General features: G+C 34.3%; 1 protein-coding gene across 1 annotated transcript; it reads left to right on the forward strand.

Moving 5' to 3' along the window:
- Window positions 1-17,966: 17,966 nt before the first annotated feature.
- Window positions 17,967-23,100, forward strand: LOC149076377 (cuticle protein 14-like). Its single transcript, XM_089245536.1, has 4 exons — window positions 17,967-18,042; window positions 20,291-20,410; window positions 21,560-21,948; window positions 22,862-23,100. Exons 1-3 carry the CDS (start codon window positions 18,034-18,036, stop codon window positions 21,923-21,925), a joined length of 495 nt encoding a protein of 164 aa, XP_089101662.1. The 5' UTR covers window positions 17,967-18,033; the 3' UTR covers window positions 21,926-21,948; window positions 22,862-23,100.
- The last annotated feature ends 462 nt before the right edge of the window (window positions 23,101-23,562 follow it).

Consider the following 23,562-nt stretch of genomic DNA (forward strand, 5'->3'; position numbering starts at 1 on the left):
CTCTTTTTTCCTATTATTATAATATGCGACAGTTGGTAAAGGTAGAGTGATCAGAACAAATTATCCGAGATTAATCAGAGAAGAGAGATAGCATTTTCCGATATTCCACTGCATCCGATTTTGTTGTAAGGGGGGATCAACTTCCTTAAACATTAAATGATAAAGTACAGTACATATTTGAAAAAAAATTGTTTTTCCTAAGAAAAAAAATATCGTTTAGATGCACATTAAATCAGAAACATAATCCATAATTTACAATAGATGGCTCTAGTGAAATCAAAACTAATTTTGATTAGAATGCATAATTAACGAAACCAAAGTTTCAAATGAAAAATCGGGTTCTTTGAGTAGTGCTTTCTAGTCAACTACGGGAAATCGTGGCTGGACTGATCCTGAAAGATTCTCCCAGCTGGTCTATGTGGTCATTCAAGTCAGCATCGGGAGGGGGTGGGGGGTTCGAATGATGCTTAGGTCATCAACCACCCTTTATAAAATTATCAAATGTTCTTAATGGCAACTTTCTTGGTATGCCAAAAACAAGAAAAACCTTTCACTAGTTTGTGGGTACCTGAACTAACATTCTCCCTATTGATATGTTCTCTATGGAGCCACTTCAGTGATCTCTAAATGTTTTGCGGATTGTTCAAGTGATCTGGAAATGTGTCGCGGGCAGCTTCAGTGATCTGAAACTGTGTCACTCAAGTGATCCGTAATTACGCCACGGATCACTTAACTAATCTGGCAATGTGCCGCGGATCATAATCTGGAAAAGTGTCGCCGGATAACTTGAGTTTGAATGTTGAACTGCCCTGGGGCAGCTTATGTGTTCCAGAACTGTGCTACATGTCACTCAAGAGATCTTTAAATGTGGCATGGACCGTTTGTGTTATGGAACTGTGTTGCGAGTCACTTAAGTGATCTGCAAATGTGCCACTCGGTTCGTTTTTACAAAATTATGTCTGAAGTGGCGGACCACATTTGTTTCGTTCACCATGGGTATCACAATATGGCTTAGAAGGTGGGTCGCAATGAAATTTTTTTTTTAAATTAAAAATAATTTCTTTAATTTTTGAGAAAACCTCCTTAGCATGCCACTCCTAATAGGTTGAGGTGCCACTTGTGAAACGCGTGGGTCATCCATCGGCTAAGTTTCTTTTATCCATATAATTCGATATTTTGTTGATAGAGATGGCATTAAATTACAGTCGAATACAGTTATAACGAATGCCAAGAGATCGGAGGAATCACTTCGTTAATACGAAATTTCGTTATAAAGGAGTTACAGGTTACCTAGCATTGTTCCTATGTAAATTTATTTGGGGGATTAGAAAAGTGTTCGTTAAAACGAGATTTTCGTTATAACGGTATTCGTTACAACGGGATTCGACTGTAATATATTCATATTCAGCCTGTTTTGAAATCGGTGTCTAGATCTCCAAAAGTATGTGCTGCCATCTATCGACTTATAAGTGAACTATCAGTTTGTCTGATGAATTACAGATGGCAGCAGATGTTTTACATTTCCTTTATTTTATTTCAAGTGCGTCGATATAAATTTAAATATAAATCATTTTTTATTCAACATGACCATGAAATTCAAATCTTATTTCTTCTAAAATATTTTTTCGAATTCTTAATTCGAATTTTATTTCTTCTCTATTTCTAAAAATTCCAATGTTTTTTTTATATGTTTCTGTCCATGGTTAATCAGTATGTCTTGTCTGTAATGCGGCGACCTATGGTGGAAAGAGCAAAGTTATAATACTGAGATAAGAACGATCGATTTTAATTCATAATGAAAAAAAACTGCCTTTTTTCTTGAAAACATTATCATCGTCTATTTCATAAGAAAAAAATAATAAATTTTCTGAATCAAAAATATCGAATAATGTTTACAATAATATTGATAATTAAGAACATGATATTTGTCGGGGAGAAGCAAATAAAGTATTAAATATTGTAAAATACACACAACAGTATATTTTTATTTTCACTTCGGCCTTACTCGAACATCAGTTACTTTTTTATAATTAACACAATTAATACATCGGAAAGAAATCATTATCAAAATGAATTAATAACGCCTATTCAGCTACTTCGGTTGTAGTATTTAATCCGAAGCTAATTTTATTTTCTAATATCAAAACTGTAATCGATATTTCCTTGTGTTTTTGTCATTATCGACATGAAAAGATAATTTATCATTCGTTGACTTCAATAGATATTTTCCTGATGAAAAAAAAAAACATGTCACACCGTTTTATTTAATATCGAACTAACATGAAAACTATAAAGGTGCGTAACCTGAGCCTTTCATGCTAATATGACAAGACTAGAAGCCTATCTTAATAGTTTCTGTGAACTCGAGAACTATTATTTATGTTACGAGTGTCATACAGACAATCTCTCTCGTCCCACCCTTTGGCAACTCTCGAGCGTCTTCGAAAGAGGGTCAAGCCACAAAAACTTAACGATATACGCTGCACATGTTGCGTAATATTAGTTAAGCCCGTTTATTATTACGTTAATTTAACACATGCATGTGTGTAAAAGAAAAAAGTTTACTTCCTGGATGTTAAGAAGCAGAAAAAAAAACGTGTTAATCATGCTTTTACTGCAGTTTCTGATACGATGTTATTAAATGCGTACTTCATGACTAAATTTTAATTAAAAGGCCTCATCGCATTCCTCGATACTCGCCATCACGAAATAAGTATTTGGTTACTCTGATGATTTAATAGGTCAATTGATAGAGAATAGATGCTTCTAAATGCAAATATTCGAACCGAGTGCGTTCGAGTGCAAAAATTAAACCTTCGATAAATTAGTACTTGGATATTATTTCTAGATTCCACTTCCTGATTGTTGTTCTAAATTTGAAAAGGCAGTTGTATAAATATCATATTTGAAATCTCGAATTTTCGAAGAAATCGAGCCCAAAAAATATCACTAATGTAGAAAAATCAGGACATAGTGAAGTGGATTATAATTTATTATTATTATTTCACGTCCTATCTATTATGGTTTCAACTAACTATACACGGTGTGAAGTCATATCCTTATATACCATTAATTTTTCGAACCTTTGGTAATAGAAGCATACTTTCAATTTGAAAAATTATGAAAATAGCTTGCCCATTTTAGATATGTCCTTTGTTCTACTAGGGGGTCTAATGAGCTTTTATGTACTGTCACCATGTCTTCAAACTTCCAATTAAAAAGCTGGTTGACCTGTCTCTGCTCAGCCCAGCTGAAAAATTCCATGTTTCTAAGAGCAATATACAGTCAAACTCGGTTATAATGCCATCGAAGATTTCACTGAATTTTGTCGTTACAACCAAAAGGTTGACGTTTTCATAACCTTTTTTTTTAATAAAAAATTTAACCAGGGACAGTCAAATTCTTTGTAAAAAGTTTTCATTTCTTTATGATTAAGGGTGACCAATTTGAGCGAGAAAAATACTGGAAATTGAAGTAATTAATGCGAGACATCACCGATTCTGACCAAAAATTTTGCCAAATGACAACGATCACGCTGTTTATAAGTAACCTTTGGCGAAAAAAAAATGATTCAAAAAGTCTTCTTAAATGTATTTCATGGGAATAAAATGGACTTGACAAATATGAGAGATGAATATTTATAGTCATATTCATTATAACACAATTGATAAATTATGCTAATTACCTTCATTCCTGATTCTAGCAAAAATTGGGAATCAAAGCGAGCTGCGTTTAAAAAAGGGACATTTGTGTGAAAAATAATTCAAAATTTATCAAAAAAACAGAGTCCCTAGTGCCGTCCCAACAGCATCATAGCCCCAAGGCAAAATGAAAGAGGACATAGGCAGCACCTCTCAGTTTATGTATTTATAGTCATGAATCATTGTGCCGGATCTTATCGTGGAAGATCTTATTCACCTGAGATCCATGCATAGCCTCCCACAAAGGATGTGAGTCTGACAGAGCTCCTGCCTAGAGGCCCGAGATGATTCTCATCAGATGTGATTCTCTTTTTGTTTTTCCACGCTACAAATTCATATTAGAGTGGGCCCGTGAATAGTCTGACCTGGGAGGCCCACCGAAGATCTCAGCCTAGGGGCCCGTACTTCGGGATGTGGTACCATGGGCCTCCGCGCCCTGCCCGGTTGAACTCATGGTTGGGGTGCACGAGGTTGGATCCCTGTAAGCCTTTTGGGAGGCATATTCACGAATCAAGAGCTTTGATTATAACCACCACCAGACGGAAAGCACCTGTACAAAAACTGACATATGGCTTCTAATGATACAATCATGATGCTAATCATTGAATCATAGAATGTTCATCTGAGTTGTCGGTGAATATCTCCTGTGTATAAAATCAAGCATCTATCCTTCATGATTTCAGTGAGCACTATGACCCCTACATGGATAGGGCTCTAGCACGGGGGCCCTGACGAAACCTCATTGTTGTTGTTTTGTTTTTTTGCACAAATGCAATTTTTTTTTTACAAATTCAATATAGAGGAGGCCCCACCAAAGGTCTCAGTCTTGAGGGTCGTAGCTCCAGGATGGAGAGGAACATGATGAGCACCGAGATGCTCGCGATAAAAAGAAAAATATATATTCCTACAAGAAACATGCCCTTCAATTTTTTTTCCAAATGGGAGCATATTGTTTTTTATTTCACCTCCGCAGACCTGTTTTTATGCTCACAGAATTTCGATATCTATGCGGAATGGCAGAATAACGTGCAACCTTACGCAATATGGAAGATTTTTTTTTCGGCGTAGCAAAAGAGGCTATGCACGCGGAAGCATTCTCAGTCATTCTCGGACTTTGAACGTCCATATTTCGTGAACTGTTTCACCATGAAAAAATTTTACCTTTCTTAGGCACTCTTGTCCTTGACCAATAAGCGGGTGAAAATAAAATTTCATCAGCAAAAAAATATGCCTTCTAGAAAATATTGAAAACAATCATACAGTATAATATTACATATTACATACAGCCGCTGTGGTGGTCGAGTGGTTATAGTGCCGGACTCGTGATGCGAGGATCCGGGTTCGAACCCCACAGTGGTGGTCGGCTGAAGTTGGTTTTCTGTGGTTCCCAACTTCAAGGCGCAAATGCGAGCCGATCTCCCCGTTAAAAAGTCTCGCCACAGAGAGCAACAGTCCTACAACGGTAAATCATTCAACCATAACACTTCACTCATAGTTAGTAAAACTGGGGGCAGATGACAGCACTACACATAACAAGCATTACACAGAAGCAAAAACTTTACGTCAGGTTGCACTACACGTACACGCACATTCCCGCATGTACCGATTCGTTGGGGGGTTCCGCGGGGGGGTGCATGTGTGGTGTAGCAGTAGTAGGTAGGGGCTCGGGGATCCATGATGTTCTTAAGTCAGCCACCTCGTTGGGCAGTTTGCCTGTTGTGGCGTTGTATTTGTATTTGTATATTTGTATATATTAGATGGACATCCATATGACATAGTACCCCTTTCCGTCACCTATCAAATAAAACTTCCTTCGATATTAAAATTTCCTTAGATGTGCCTTATGAAAAAAAACAATATGATATGACATTATTTAATATTTTATAAGCAATAATATATTAGTTGAATTATCAAGTTTGCCTCGAAATTTGAACGGTTGTTATTCAGTTGTTGTACAGTTGTTGTGCGTGGTAAAATAACGTTAGTAAGACTCCCTAATTATGGACGTGTCTTGCTGTTTATGTTATTTTTGATTACAGTTATAGAAAGCTTAGAATGGCTTTCGCCTACAGAAGCCTACACATATTACGAGACACTAATTTTGTTTTACCACGAACCAATAACAACTGCGTAAATTTCGAAGCAAACTTGATAGTTCAACTAATATTGTTTCTCATAAAATATTAAGTAATGTCATATCGCATTGTTTTTCTCATATGGCACCTTAATCAAAACCCGAGAGGTTGCTAACTTCAATCGAAAAATTGTAATAATTTTAATTGATAGGTGACGGAAGGGGTTCTAGTTCATTGATGCCTTTTTCACATGTAAAATGCAGAGTGATTCTAAATTCATCGGACAAACATTAAGTTACGATATAAGACACCTAAAAAATGCATTTTTGATCGTAGAATGTGTGGTCGAGGGTGTTTTTAGAGAGTGCACAACAGCAATTCACCAAAAACAAATATCATATTTTCCGACGGATTTGCTGCACCCTCGTATTAGATTGGAGTTTGTTTTTTATTATACAAGGACCATCAAGATTATGCTTGAATAACAATGATCAAGCGGTGCAATGGCCGGTGGTAGAATTTGCGTTACCCAAGATGCACACCATACCTACTGCATTACAGTACCCTGAACCATGCTCACAAGCATCAGCATACGCAAGATCAACCTTTAGAGGGAGCATATTGGGTTCGAGAAGCACAAGGAATCTCTCGCAGGAAATTTTTGATCTACTAGCCTTCAAAAGCATTTCAAATTAACAGAAATGCATAGAGGTAGCATACAGTGTAAAGGTATTTGCTTTCGATATTTTAATTATTTTACTACAATATTTGAAAATATCTTTGTAATTGTTAAATTTTAATATTTTTATTGCTATTGCAGTTTCAGCATTTTAGCTTCCCATCCTCTTCATATACCAGTCAGGAATCCTCAATCATTTTCATGTCAGGAACGTCGTCTACGCTAATCATCAGAAGATGAATACCCATATGGATCAGCTGTTGCACATTGAAATTCAAATTAGAATAATATTAATTCTCGATGCAAGTACGGTCATCTGGGTGGAGAATGTACGGAACGCACAGGGAACAATCATCAAAGAATGCTGGATGTATTCGATAACATTGTGGTGACCACGAATTTTGAAAATTAATATCAAAAATTCTCAATTTAATTTTCACACCAAAATATTTTTCATAAACTCTCTATAATAGACATCTTCATTAATAAAAAAAAAACCAAGTCAAGTTCAAAACTTGACCTCTGACCGGACATTGACACAATTCACGTCGTCTCATCAATTTTGTAAACGCCGTTAAAAGATCGGTGACTGTCAACCTATTTTATTGATGAAGAAATAAAGAGATGAATCATCAGATTGATATGTAATGACCAACTACACATCATGAATCATACGTTATACAGTTTAATAACAGATTACTTAATGACATTCAATTTTTTTTTTTTTTTGGTAAACGTCGTAACGTTAAAAAAGTATATATTTTCCTGACAGATAAGTTTTATTTTTAACTCATTCGTCGTATATAATTGTATTTCATATTATAGATACAATAAATGTATGATAATACAACAAAATATATGCCATAAAGTCTTGCTCAATACGCGGAATATATTTATGATATTTGTGTCAGGTCAAGGTTAATCCAAGCTCTTCAAACAGAAGTTGTAATAAAAGAAATGATAAATTACAAAATCAATAAACTTTGGGTATTTATATTAAAAATAAAAACGTGTTTGAGAGATTTGTTTTGTCTTTTGATTGTTTCTATCACATTTGTGTTGTTCATTATTATTGCGTTTTTCCATATTGTTTCCGAAATATAACGTTCTTATCCCCCCGTAAATGACTGTATCAAAACTATTTTTCCTGTATGTGAATTTTTTTTTTAATTTTTTAAATGAAGAAAATTTTCTAGAGTTATAAAAAAGTAATGTTTTTTATAGACCATTCGTAATCAATTTGATCAACTCATATCAACGCTTCAATGGTTCATTCACAGTGAATACAAGACCTTAATTTTTTCGGCTCATTATTTGGAAACCACCTTCGCCACCGTCTGAGTTGTGCTACATCGTAGGAATTCTACATCTCGAATCATTTTATTCGAAATTCAGTATTTATATAAAGTAAGGGCTCAAGAATATGAGGTGAACGGGACCGAAACCACCTCGGATAACTGAAAACTTGGATCATTCGAAAAAGTAATAAAAATTCGCTTTCGAGGGGTAGGGTTCTTAAACTTTACTCATTCGTACTTACACTTTTATTTTGTTCTTAATTCAATGGCGTGGTTTATTGAGATTAGGACTGTGAAGTTCAACGGATTATTTATTAGGGAGAACGACAAGGGCTCTCTCATATCCCTGGACAAGATATAAATATTTTTACTGTTTTTTTTACACTATAAATTGACTATAGAGAGACCTGTGAAAAATTCTGGCGGGAGATCCAGATCCTTAAAATTAAAATTACTTGCATTCGTTGGGAGAATCAAAATGAAACAAAATGAAACAAAACACGTTCTAGGGAAAAGACAAAGAGAGGTTTGAGAAAGAATTTTGAAAAATTCCAGCATCTCTCGAATTATCTTCGAGCTCACATATCTGGGACCTCGAACTTACGAGACACGGATTATCGAGACTCTATTGCATTGAAAGGACCGTTTAATACCGCACAGCAATATTTATTTGTTATAAGTACTCCAAAGCTGTTTTTATTATTATTATTATTATTGTTATTATAGGCTTGGATACCATTATAAACGTTGTTTTAAACATGGATTGTACAATCAAATCAAACGAACAAGTCAATCAGATGATATAACTTGAAATGGTTACGTCATTGAGAATTCAAAAAATATTTTTCAATATGGCTTTTTGCTTATACAGCATAGCTGTGAATGATATTTTTTTTCTCTTTGCGGTTATTTCAAAAAATTCAAAGCCGTGGCTTGTTCAAAAACATTTTTTCTGACGTTCTGACTTCGAGGAAAATGAAATTTCATCAATAATAATTTTTTAATTTCTTTTTTATACGCAAGTAAAAATAAAATTTAAAAAAGTGGGTAAAGCAATTCCATAATAGTCTCGAATGTAAGTAATATATCATGAAATTTTTTTTCGGAGAACCTTGAATCTTTGAATAGTATTCTCGCTGAGCGTAACCTCAGCTGATTCATTATACAGGGTGTCTTGTAAGTACTAATGTGGCCTTTATCTCATCAACCACCTGGCGTAGAGGTGTGATTCCAGTTTAAAAATGCTCAAAATGCTTTCAAAAACTACCCTGTACCAGTTTTAAGAGTGAGAATACAGTGTCACAAAATAAAAAATCGTAATTTTTAAATGGTCCCCCCCCTCCTTGTCCTTTAGAAAGTTGTTGCCTTACCTTTTCTGAGGCCAAGAAAAAAAATCTCATGTTTTCAATTGCAATATTCACTGAGATATTAGAATTTAAAAATCGGAGGAAAGTTTTAAATAACAACAAAAGCTAACGGACACAACGCTCCTTTCCCTCATTTTTGCTGTCCTTTCCAAACTTTTCTCCGATTTTTTTAATTCGAATATCTCTGCGAATGTTGCATTTAAAAACATTGTATCTCTTATGTTGGACCCAGAAAATACGGGGCAATAACTTTCTAATTGAAAGTTCGAGAGCAGAGGGGACCGTGTAAAAATTAGGATATTTTTGTATTTTGTGACACTATATTTTTACTCTCAAAACTGGTACAGAGTAATTTTTGAACGCATTTTGAACATTTTCTAAACTGAAACCATATCTCTATGACAAACGGTTGATGAGATAAAGACCGCATTAGCACTTACAGGACACCCTGTATATATCTATGGTGATTCGAAATCATTAGTGCGCTAAACAAACAATTTATATAGAAGGGTACAATATAGTAGGTAACTTACTTTAAATTTTCTGTCACCCGTTTTGTGCTGGAAAATAAAATATAACTTCCCGAATATGAAAATAGCGTGAGGCGTATAGAATAGCGCGATTGTTTCTACGAAAAATTTTCTTCCTTCTGTTCATTTTTCTGTGTGCAACTTACATATCATATCCAGGCTGAATTACCGGACAGAGAGACTGATTGACTGAAGTAGATGCATTTTCTCAGGGCGTATCGACTCTTTAAGACTCCCATAAGCTTCCCGGTTCGATGCTGCTCCGTACGAGTTGGATGAAGAATTGCGGACGGAGAGAGATTTCTAAGATAAAAGTTTAAATGTATTTCTCTTTATTATACAGAAAGGAATTGAAGAGATATAATTACCGAGATATCGATGATTGAAGTTCTTGATTTTTTGTCACCTTCTGCAGCAATTTCTGTATTTTGTTTCAGGTAAAAGGGGACAAAAATAAAAAGTTTCAAGTACATATATCTTCTCAAATTTTTCTTTTGATGTTACGGGTCGAATTTCTTTTAGCATAATAAATGGAGGATCAAATTGTATTCATCGCCATTTTTCATTATATAAACATTATGATTTTTATAAATTACTGTTTAAGTAGAAATTTATATATAGTTATCATTGTTAAATCCTTTTCTCTTTTGGCAGATCATTTTTCATATACAGGGTTGTCCTATAAGTCCTGATGCGGCCTTTATCTCATCAACCATTCGTCGATGATTAATGGTTCCAATTTAAAAAATGCTCAAATTATGTTCAGAAATCTCTCTGTAGCAGTTTTCAGAATGAAAATACGGTGTGCTATGAATTTAAAAAAATCTAAACTCCTGTATGGTTCTCCCCGTCCTCCTACTTAGAAAGTTGTTGCTCTGTCTCACCTGAGGACAGTAAAAACATTTCCATGTTTTGACGTGCAATATTCGCTGAGATATTTTAATTCCAAAATCGGTGAAAAGATTAGAAAGCGACATAAATTAGGTAAAGAAGCGGTATTTGTTAGTTTATGTTGTGCTTTTCCAATTTTTTTATTCAATTTTCATTTTATGACGCATCGTATTTTCACTCTAAAAACTTCTACAGAACAATTCCTGAATATATTTTGAGCATTTTTTTTTAAATTGGAAACACACCTCTACGACCAACATTGATGGAATGGTGGCTGGATTAGGAATGACAGGACACTCTGTATGCGCCAAGTACTTCATCATTCTTTCAACTTCAAAGTTACAACAGACAGTAGGCCTATACTCGTAGTTTCCATTCAATGCATTATGAAGCAAGCAGTATAATACTTTTTTGGCTCTATCTTTAGTTTACGAAATAAAATTTTACCATCAGTTTAGCTATCCTCTACGCATAAAAGTAAAGCTTTATTTTGCTATGAAATGATGTTAATGAGAAACCAGATAAAATTTCTATCATCTAATCTGCATAAAACGTTCAGGCCTTGATTTGAATATTTTCTTTGATTCCCGTACTTGAACTTCTTTGTTTTGAAATTCTTACGTACAATATATTCCTTTTTCGGGGTTTTTTTTCCATCATTATTGCATCAGTCTAGTTAATTTGAATATGCTAACGAGGCGGCAATGATTCGAAAGAGACCAAAGTCATGTTAATTTATGCATAGTTTCCTTCTCAGTTTTGCAAATATGGTAAATAGATACAGTTATTTACCGGTCGATCATAGATTTCATTTTTTTTTTCCACCGGTCGCATATGAAAAATATTAGGGTCACGTTGGCACTAAAGCAAACAGAATGCTACAAGCAACCGGTAATGTCGCTACTGACATAGTGAATGAGAAAGAGAGGATCACCAAATTTGTCAACACCCTCAGCTTTCTCGAACTCATTGAATGTCCATTAATGATGTCAAGCAGATAACAATCTACCGATCAATAATAATGAAGCAATATAAATGAAAATAACATAGAAGAAAAAAAAAGATCAAAGAAACTGGATTGTATCGATAGTAGAAATCTTAATTATATCTAGCATAGGAAGAATAACTCTGTGCGTTTTAATTAATTCCGTTGTCGTGATCTGTAATGAAATGTATCTCGTATATATGAACTTCCCGACTGAATTATAGATTGTCAACAGAAAAAAAATTGTGGGGGTTTCTCAAACCTGGGCCTTTTCTTTTCCTTCGAGACGTACCTGTCACGTCAAGATGTAATGCAACAATTGTATAGTTGATTACTGTTTGTCATAAATCTATTACACGAGAGAATTAAATTAAGTCAAAATTTAAATTTTTATGTTGTTTTAGTCGGGGTCTTTTGCAATGCATTATGAGAACATCAAGAACATCGTGCATTTGCCTTATTATGATGTAGCTTCCTCTCATCAATGTTCTTGCCTATCACGTATTCAATAGTTTCATTATGTATTGGGTCATCCCGAAAGTTCTCGGTGCATTTCCTGTGAAGTATTGAGAAAAAGAAAAAGTTAATTCCTTTTTTTTCTTGTTAAAAGTATCTATTCCCAGTCTTCGTTCACATTCCAACTTCGAAGCTTGAATGCGAGCAGATCTCCCATTTAAAAAAGACACATTCAATTTTCTACAATTTTCTACGACACTACATTCAATTTTCTTATGAAAAGGCAGAAACTAATCTAAGAAAGCAGCAAAATTTAAACAATTTTGAGCCCAACTTGGCCCTTTATTTTAATGCACTCAACTTTCATTCGGAACGAACCTTAAATTTTCTTTCTTGATGTATAGTTAAAGAAATATGAGAGCGATTTTTAATGAATTCGTGGCCATGCAATAATTGATTGATACGAAATCAATATTATCGCACTGGAACTGTTCGTCAGGCTGATACGATTAATTTCGTATAAAAAAAAACACAAATTTTTCTGTGTCATGTTAATTTTTTCACGAAAGATAATGCATAACGATATTTTTTGGAATGCTTTTGGATTTCAATAATAGTAATGAATGTTCCGATGATATATTATTCCTAAAAATAAATTACAAAGAAAAATATCTGAAACTATATTGCAATTAAATGAAATTTAAACACCTAAATTACCCAGTTCCTTGTATTTGAAATAATTATTCATAAAACTACAATGCAAGAAAAATTCCATGAGAATAACGATTAAATTACAACATAAAAACAAGCAACCAACTCAAACATGTTTGAATTGTCATGTAAAATAGAGGAGAAAAAATAAAAAGATAGGTGGGAATATATATTGCGCGATCCCGTCATGTAATTTACATTATTTCCGTTTTTGGTGCGAATCTCATAAACCATCAATTTTGAATGAACTGGACCACGGCTGGTTGCAGACTATGCGTAGGTAGATATAACGTGATTTTTCTTAGTTTTATTCAAATTCGAATATTTAGGATTAAAAGAAAAACAATTTGGTGTCATTTCAAAAGAAAGGGGATCGCATTCGGCTCAAGTTTTCCCACTTACTGCAGAAAAAGAAAAACAAACAACTTGATAGAAAGCGAGCGACGAGCAAAAACGATACAATTCCTGAACTCTTTGTTTTTTTTAACTCAATGAATTATAGTATATATTTATTTCTTAGTTGAGTGTTTACTCAAGGTACAAAAGATGTTGATGTTTATAGAGAAAAATGTGAATAGATGTGGCTGAATATATATATATATATATATTTAGCAAAGAAAGATGAATTTTTTTCCATGAATATGGCGTGCAGGCTTTTACATCATGATTGTTAACAATAAAAGTTAACCAAGTTAATAATAAATAGCAATTCGTTTTAAGTTTTTGTGTGATTTCGGGATAACTGATTGAATTATAATTTTTACAGCATAATAGCCTAGAAGCAGGGTGTATATCCTTTACAGTCTGCGGGCTAGATATGCGGTATTTCTGCCGTTCGTGGACTAGAAGTATGTATAGCGTCACCATGTTACCTGTATTTTACGGGACATCCGCCCTGGTTTTGGCCGTTTTTCAACTTTGTTATAAAATGCACCGTTTTTTCTCTTGTTTTCATCCAGGCTTCACAATCAATCTCGAATATTTGTCGAATATGTTCTTTTGATGAACGAATTGCATTTTTAACCACTGTGACTTACAGTAGCCCGTTATTTTCACCCATTGACGATTTTTCAGCAATTTTAGCGATGACAACTTCAATTTAACTTGACTTTTTTTTTTTCATTAAATTTCAACTTTACATACCTTGGAAACCTTTGGGCTGTAATTAGCAACTTTACTTTTTTTTTTTACTATTACCTTTGAATATAGAATATATTGTTTTTTCTTTTTTTTGGTGGTAATTGACAATTTTACTTGCCTTTGACAGTTTTTTAGCTGTAATTGACAACTTTACTTGCCTTTGAAAACTTTTTGTTAATAATTTTCAACTTTACTTGAATTTGACAATTTTTGTTAAGATAATTGGTGATATCTCTTGTGAGTCCCGATTTCACGTATTTTTATGAAGGAAATATTTTTATGATGAGCCTAGGCATTTATCGTGTTACATGTGTTGACAGTTTTCTACCGAAGCACCTATCGCGAGCTAGATGGAAGCCCTTAGTAGGCCGCATTTGGCTTGCTCTTTTTTGAGGAAACTTTCTTCTATTTTTATGGCTGCAGTCCATGAAAGCCTTTTTTCCGCCGTTTTAGTCACAATGTTATAAAAATTTCCATGTTAGTTTTACGTTGTGTATTTTCTGCGCTTTTCATATGGACATACTGCATTGCTTTGAATGTGTCCGAAATGAAATTTCGATTATTTTTATATCGCCGAGCTATTTGCATTATTTGTTTTCTCTGTAAGTTCTCTTCGTACATTCTCTGTAAACTCTCTTTGTACATTCTCTGTAAACTCTCTTTCTAAGTTCTCTTCATACGTACTTGAAAGAAAATACAGTTATATATTCTCTGAGGAAATTTAATTTCCTCAGGGAATTCATCAGAATCTCGGGCTTCTCATTTTTTATCATTCCGTTTTACCGTCGAAGAGTGTCGAGTTGTGTCGGAATTGTGTCGCACATTTGTGGGCATTAGAATTCTACTGTGATGATCTACTATAGTGATCAACCCTCTAAATGGGTACTGTCAAATTGAGTATTTATTCTTCTGTATTTAAATTAATGTGATAGATGGCTCGCTGTAGCGAAAGTTTTTTTGATTGAGAGACCGGCTCGCATTGACATTTCAAATTTGAGAAATCAATTCAGCCAGTCCTGGTCGTAATTTTAGAACCCTGGCTCTAGTGACACGAAGCTATGACGTTATCCATACGACAGCACAGGGTCGTTTTTAATGATGCTTGAATAACTATAAATTTTCTATATATATCACAGTATTAACGTACCAAAATACCCTGTTAATAAAACAATGTTTGAAATTGTGCTTCCGTACTGGTCATCAAAGAATATTTTTATCAAAACAATGATGATCATTATGAGTTATGATTTCTGTACAGTTGTACAATCAAATTCATATGACCTAAACATATTATGAAACATTGAATTGTCAAATGGGGTGAGAACTGCCAATATTTCACGTATTTTGCTGACAGCTATGCACTTCAACTTAGAGAAACGCAATTTTTTACATGTTTTACCCACATTGTTATACAGGACAGAGTACAATTCTCCACTATAATTTCAAATGTCGAGGAATACCTGTACATTAGCAGAAAAATTCAGTGTCCATACTCACCACATGTTTAAGTTGTCGTGGCTTTAAGTCACAGTTAATAAAGCATTTTTGGAACGAGGCACAAATCGCCAGAAAGATTTCGTACTTCAAGAGTCATGTACTACATTTAAAAAACAATTCTTAACACAATAAACACAAAAGTCAAATAATCCTAAAAAACGCAAGTAATTAGCTTTAAAAAAAATTAAAATGACATTTTAAGCGTGAAAACACACAAATATATTTTAAACGTAGATTTGCACTGGAGTAGAAAATAAAAAAAAATGGATAAGCAAAAATTCTGATAATTTTCATAGTTTTAAATTTACCCTGTTTCAATGTCTTGCATGGGAGAAGTTACCCTCTAACAATTATTTTTCATTTCCTACAGAAGCAATCTCCGTATTTTGAGAAAAAAAATTAATATTCAACTTATATTCTTTTAAATTCTAATAGAAATCCCGTTCTCATCATAAACTTTCCTTTATTTTCTATCACTTGCCCAACAAAATATGCGTAGTATTTTTTTTTTTTCCAGTACTTGACCAATACAAAATTACCTTGCACAGTTAGTGATGTAATCCTTTTTCAGAGAGAAAAAATTCCTGTGACAATACTAAACCCAAAATCAAGCGAAATTCTATGAATTTTTGAAAATTCATGATGATCTTAATTTTATCAATGAAATGGAAGAAAAACGCTCATCTTCTCTCACAGCAACAATTAGCACGAGCACCACACACTTTGTGAACATCAACTGACAATGGAAGAAACAGCTGTTGTAAAAGTAATACCAACGTTATACAAAAACTGAGCAGAATGTCTTGGGTTTTTTTTTTCTTTTTCTGCACAAAGTTTACCAAATAAAATCTCGGATACCATATAAATGTATTGGAATATAATTAAGTAAACGTAAAAAAAATAACCAGAAAAATAAAAACTTCTCTAGGAATGTTTTGGAGGCAAAATTTTCAACACGTATGATAATTCTCATCCAATTGGAAGGATTTCGTGATTTTTTGAAAAAAAAATTATTTTAAGGAATTAATAACTTACTTGAAAGGTCTTTCTAGAAAATACATTCTTACTTTTGCCGGTCCGATTGATCGATGAATCGGATCGATTAATCAATCAATTGTTGATAGCAGTTAAAAATTTTAGTTGAGTTAATCGACTCAATCAATCAGATTAAAATTCGATTAAAATTTTTATTAAATGTTCGTAACTTATTTTTAGTCATTTAAAGAGACCGATTAGATGTCTTAAATTAATATATTCCTTGATATAACATTTCCGATAAGTGACCGTATTTAAAAGCATTTTAATCAATATTTCGATCAAATTTTTTGACATGAGAAATACGTGTCGATTCAAAAAAATTTTTTTGATGATTTCGGTTTTAAATTGGGTTTGGTGGACGTTTTTATGAAGACAAGACCAAAATTCGTTGTCCCCATTGTGAACAGCAGTTTTTGTATTCGGAAAACATCAGCTCTCCACCCCCCACATCAGTACCATTTGAGAGCAATTTCTAGGAGAAAAAAGTAACAGTAAGGTAGTATCAAAGTCAGTGACTAACATAAAATGACTGATTTTCTTAAAAAATAAAAATACAAGATTATAGTGAAGAAATTCCAGGATCTGATAAAAATGTTCAGCATCATTTTAAGCAGTGCAGCCTTATTTTTTTTATTCTATTCAAATACTTGTTTATATCTAGTGAGTAAGTAGGACAATGAAATGATTAGTATATATTTTTTTAGCATCAATTAATAAAAATAAATTACCTAATACGTTTGTTATAAAGTAACAGCACATTTGTGAAAATATTCGATTGAAATTCGATTAATCAGTCGATCAATCGATAAAAAATTTTTGATCAACCAGTTAAAAATTTTAATCGATTCCCAGCCCTGATTCTTACCCAATTAATCAATATATCTATTGCTTTTTTCTGATTTTTCTTATATCCCAAAATCATATTTCAAATAATTTGTGTTCAATCATGTATTGAAAGTTTAAAATCTTACAAATATAGAATAAAAACGCTACTTTTTTCGTAGTAGGCCAAGACGAAATTGGTTTTCTCAACTTCTTCTTCATAGTAACCACGGCGTCCTTCAAGAAATTAAAGGTCAATGCAGCAATCGATGCACATTATACGTATCTCACTCTCTAATAACAAGTCTTCCTCATTGCTAAGAGATATCACGGATACAAAGGCACCTGACCTTTACTTTTGTTTTCCGTACGAGAAATAATAAATGAGATGCTCGAGAATCGTTGTCTTCTGTTTGTATGCGATGTCTTCCAGCCCGTGGGCTTGATCGTAATATTCATAAAGAGTTTTTCTCGCCGTAAGGGTGTGTCCCATCAGGAAGAAACTGATCGTAAAAGTAAGAAAGAGAGCCCTTGAGGGGGAATCTGCTTTGACTGGACCCACGTGAATCTAATGTCCAGATCACTCTCGATTTCGTATCGAACTCCGCCCTGTCCCGGTGCTGCGACCCCGATTTCGATCACCGCGTGAGAAATGAGACATATATTCCGATTCAGGTCAAACGCACTACAAAAACCTGCAAACATTACAACAACAACAACAAAAATTAAATTTCCATGTCATACATATAAAAGCCGATGTTTTGCTGCATGTTATCACATTCGCTTTCCTTCCTTTCATTTCAGAACACGAAGTAAAAGCCACAGACAAACTATACCGTCAACATGATGAAGGTAAAGATTTTTATGTTATAAATATTTTCATGTAAATATATTACTCTTACCACCCATGTTGTCGGTTTTATATCGATACACATGGAAGTTTCGAGAAATATGTCCCCATGTTAAATTCCCCCCATATCGAATCATGGATGCAAATGCGAAACAGATTTTTGGTTCAACAGCTCCCCCATCAATTTATTTACAGTCCTCAATGAGTTCAATTTCAGCCCTGTGCCCCATGCTGTCCATTACAGAGATAATTAATAAAAATAATGGTTATCGTATAGTTATCCAGCTAACCAAATTTTTAGATTCCACTGTTATTTCAAAATACTTTCTGCTATTTCAAAATTTAATATGATTATTCTCGAATATAATTATTATTCTTTCTTTGAAATTAAAATATAAAAATTAAAATAAATATTATCAATGAAGCTCAGTATGTCTATAAAATATTTCATGGTATTGTGATATTAGAACCAATAGGATAGACCCATGGTGATGTGGCAGAATCTGGTGTGTGGCAAAGTAAAAAATAGGGTATTGGAGCATTTGTTTTCATCAAATGATTTCATCGGATCGAATTAGTACAGATAGTATTATATCTAGGCTCATAAGTTGTCACGATTTAAAAAATCGAACCACCCCATATTTTTTCAGATCTTGAACTTTCTACTGGACCTCACCCACAAGTGAACTTTAATTTATATTATAGCCAATTATTATATATATATATATATATGTATGTATTATTATAGCCAATACTATCCCTTTCAATAATCAATATGCGTAGAATCAATAACTCGTATCATTGAATATTTTCCATCTACATTGGCTATTAACTAAAGGTGCGTGCACATCTTGATATAAAAATATTTCAAACACGTTTTTCAAGATAACATTAAAATAATTTTTAAAATGCATATTTCTCTCATTGAATTTTAAAATCTGATTTGTTGGGTTGTTTTAATTTTAATGAAACATCATTCATTCAATATCGGTATTTATACACTGTAGGATTTGATCAATATCAATATTAAATTACTTGTATCATACTGTTGCGTTATAGAGGCTTCTGAAGGAAAGAATATGTTTAAAATAATAATAATGTATTCAGCAGTGAGATTATTTAAATACAATTTTAATAAATTCAAATTTTATTTCAATTTTTTATTTTATAAAGTTAGTTTCACACTTGTCATTAAAAAACCAAATAATTTTTTATTGGATAACAATGCAGATATAATGTAGTTATAGTAATGATACAAGAAAGAAAATAAATCTATATATATAAAATTGATTTTCTATTTGTCTGTGTGTGTGTATGTTCTCTATACAAATCTACAATTTAGATCAGTGCTAAAATTGTCGATTTTACTGTAGAAATGCGGAAATTAGTGGGATTTTCCGCCCCATCAATAATTTTAAAAATTGTATTGAATTCTTGATTTTTGAAATATTCAGTTCGCTTAGAAGCCCAGTAGACTAAATATGAAGTAATTAGCCAAACCTATACTTTTGAGTTGGATATTCGAGCAATATCATTGATTTCATTTATATCTTTTCAAGTATGAAAATTAATGTCTCCATATTGTCTCTTTTGATATTTATTTGCATAAATTCATGTGGGTTAGGATATTTTAAAATTAGTTATGAGCCCGTGAAAAGTGCATCGAAAAAATTCCACAGCTTTAACTAAGGATTTTTGGAAGCTGGAACAGACAGATGGATAACTTGAAGTTCAGGGGGGGGGGGGGATCGAAATACCTAGCGCCCCTTAAAAAAAGAAAAATATATATTCATTTCTACGTTTCTGTGTAAATCTAGATTTGTTTATTTAATGAATCGCGCAGGTCGCCATATTGGTTAACTTGGACAGGTTTGTATGTCCCTCAAGAAAAAGAGAGGGAGATATCACGTGATCCAAAAAAGCCTCATTGAAGAAAACCCGGGCAGCGCCGGGTATTATAGCTAGTAAATGATAAAATATCAGCTCTCTAAACTCACAGAGTATAATTTGAAACTTAAATTTCTGTGTATGATAATAAAATTAGAACCTTTTATTTCAACAGCGTGGAATTAAAATGTCAAAGAAAATTTACTCGATAATATTCTAACTCACCAAAAATCTCTATTGATGAAAATGGAATATAATATCTTGGAGGAGAGGTATCTCTCCTCCATCTCATTGTTGATCATAATTACATTACGATACTAAATATGTATATGCATGAGCTTAATTTTATACTTTTTTCCCCAGTTTGTATTCCTCGCTGCTTTCGTTGCTTTGTCAACTGCCCAGTACGGACGTGGAGGACACCGAGGATATGCACCAGCCCCCGCATACGGACATGATGCCGGATATGGCGGACACGACTATGTAAGTAAAATATCTTGTTCATTCATATATTCAATATCGTTTGACTGAGACCTATCCAGAAGAATGTGGGGAACCAATTGTGATACAAGATTTGTTGTACATTATGAACGAAACGAGTAATAGTCGGACTCTAGATAATAGAGAGTGGGTGGAAATTCAGGTCGGTAAATGTTTGAGGGGGAAAAAAGCGGGAACGTTTAACTAAATTTAAAACATTCAATAGATATAAAAATGGCTTTGAAATTTTAGGAATGGTCAAGTTTCGAAAAATGTGTAGGCTTCCCAATACTTAATGTGAGAATTATCGATATTGATTTTGCCACGGAGGATTATCAAAAAAGCAAAGACTGTCAAATAGGGCAAGATGGTAGCATGCTTGTCCGGTAAGCAAGAGGGCCTGGGTTTGTGTCCCAGACCCTTTGGGGGGGGGGGCACACCGGGTTTGGGAGAACGGGCACAGGGAATTTTTTCTACAGATTTTCAAGTTGCTAACCTTCAATTTCAAATTAATATAAATTCGTTAAGATAGCATATAACGGTGTCTCCTTCCGGTATTTTAATTATTTTACAAAATTATTTAAAATATTCTTTTTTTCGTCAAGAGCCCCTCCCTGCGTATACCTTTGCATATAAACATTAGGAAACACCTCACACTAACTTCGGCCATATCGCTATACGCAATTTACTTCCGTTAACGAGTTGGGATGAAAATGAAAGCGCCATCTATGTGTGGTCGTCTCAAACTTGTAAGTGAAAATTTCTTGTTATCTATGTTCTTCACCGGACTCGAACCTGGGACCTGACGATACAGCATAATGTGTTGTGTTATTCTTATTTATCCTTATTTTTTCCACTGAATAAACCCCATACTGATTATAAAATTTACGTTCTTGGAAATATAAAGCTATCAATAATGATATCACCAATACTAGCATAAAAAGTTATTCCTATCGAGTTTATAAATGTTTTTCTCAATTTTTAACTTTTTAATAAATGCATCTGAATATACGTATTACGATTTCTTTTTACGATACTTTTCGATACGAGATGAGTTGGTAAATCACAGGCTTGAAAGATAAATAATTTATTTTTTGATACGCTAAATAATTTATTCTCTTTGATGATTATTTTAATGAATTCTTTGACCAGGCTCAACCAACACCATACGATTACGGATTCGAAATCGCCGGAGGTGACCACCACACTGACTTCAAGCAGAACCGACAGGAATCCGGAGACGGACACGGAAACGTAAAGGGAAGCTACGGATACACCGACTCCTACGGAAACTACAGACAGGTCGATTACGTCGCCGACCACGACGGTTTCCGTGCCCAGGTCAAGACCAACGAGCCAGGAACCGACAACCAAGACCCCGCTGACGTTCAGATCCACGCTGATGCCCCACATGGTGGATACGGACATGGACCAGTCGCTGCCGCTTACGCTCCAGCTGCCCACATTGCTGCTCCCAGGGGTATCTATGGTGGACACGGTCGTCGTCCCCATTATTAGACGGTGATATTTAGGTTTTATAGGTAAGGACAAGTTTTAATTTTTTTTGCAAGAATATTTACGTTCTAGAGTTATGGGCCTATGCCCTCCCCCACCCGCATCTGCTGTAGTACCTCGAAACTAGTCCCAGTAAACTCCTAAGCTTAGTGTTTCTGTACAGGTGAGGGACCTATTTGTGGCGACCTCGACCACGTTTTTGTGACCGAAGAAACTTTTTTGCCCTTTTAACTCGGATCTCGCATCCCTCCCAGAGCAGCGCTCCATGCGACCGCATGGCCCAAGAGTCGCTTATGGCATTAATAGTTCAACGCTACTATAAAACATTAATTATTCCGTGCACAAAAAAATCAATGGAAAAAATGCCCAAATGCATGAAGGACCTCGTGATAATGAAATTCGGTGCTATGATTACATGAAAAGTAAATACAGAAACTGGTGTATAGGTTCTTCGAGCTAGGTAGGGGACTCCAAAACACAACTTTGCACGGTGGCCCATTTTGCTATTAAGGCGACCCTGCTCCCCCTTCCCATTCAAGAAACGGGTGAAAGATCACCCTAGGTCTCATTCCTCCATGAGGACTCGTGATTTAAGTGGGCTGCTTAATTTGATAAGCATTTTTTCACTGAATCTAAAAAAAAATCTTTGACATGTTTTGCGTATTCCTATATGTTTGCATTGCCCAGCATGTTCAACCCCTCCTCCTGAAGTGAAAGCAGTCCCGTACTTAGCACTCATTAAATTACAGAGCATTTTGATCCATTTTTTTATCCGTACATTAGATCTCTCGCAACTGTTTTGCAGTGCTGCCATCTACCCTTGAAATCATTAAGTATCAAAATAGAGTAAAGAATTAAGAAGTTGGTTATTATTTTTCTCTCTAAATATATATTTTATTACGTTCTTTACAATGTTTTTGTTTTATAATGATTTTTCAGGTTCTATTTCGAATGTTGCAATATCTCTTCTCCGCACCAGCGTAATGTTGGGATGCTTTGTTCTTTTGTGAACGTCACCAAAGCACTAAAGTGAGAATGTGTTAACGATTTGCTCAAGATTGATTTCTTTCACGAGTATGTGTGTATGTGTGGACACTAAAAGCGATCTTTGTCGGGCTATGTTATGTATATTTGCTACGCACAAGTAATAAATGGTCCTTGTTCTTTGTTACGTAAGCTTGGCTCTGGTTTTTCCTTTTACAATTTTCTTTAGAATGTGTGGTGTTTTCTTTTGTTGTTTTTTCGGAAATCACGGTGGAATGTGTAGCCAGGGTCGTAACTAGGGAGGGGGAAGGCGAGTTCGATACCCATCGTGCCGGACCAGACGGGGGGGGGGGGTGCAAATTTCACTCTATCAACATTGTAAAAGGGCACCTAAATGCAATCTAGCCCTGCCTGGCCAAGCACCTAGTTGCGGCCCTGAGTGTGAATAGAAATCTTATATATAAATGTTGAAAGTATGTATGTTTTTTCTTTATACAAATCTACAATTTTAGACTGATTGTCGCCAAATTTTGCATATATATATATATATACCAAGCAGGACCGGGATTGAACCATAGGCTACTTACTTACGTACAAAAGTACGACAGAATTGCCATGCAAATGCTCTCCTTCTACTTTCAATGATGAGCTTAGAA

This window comes from Pholcus phalangioides, unplaced genomic scaffold (genome assembly GCF_987345545.1).
Source record: "Pholcus phalangioides strain wild (caught in Gottingen) unplaced genomic scaffold, Ppha-v1.0 ptg000015l_1, whole genome shotgun sequence".
Classification (NCBI taxonomy): Eukaryota; Metazoa; Arthropoda; class Arachnida; order Araneae; family Pholcidae; genus Pholcus; species Pholcus phalangioides.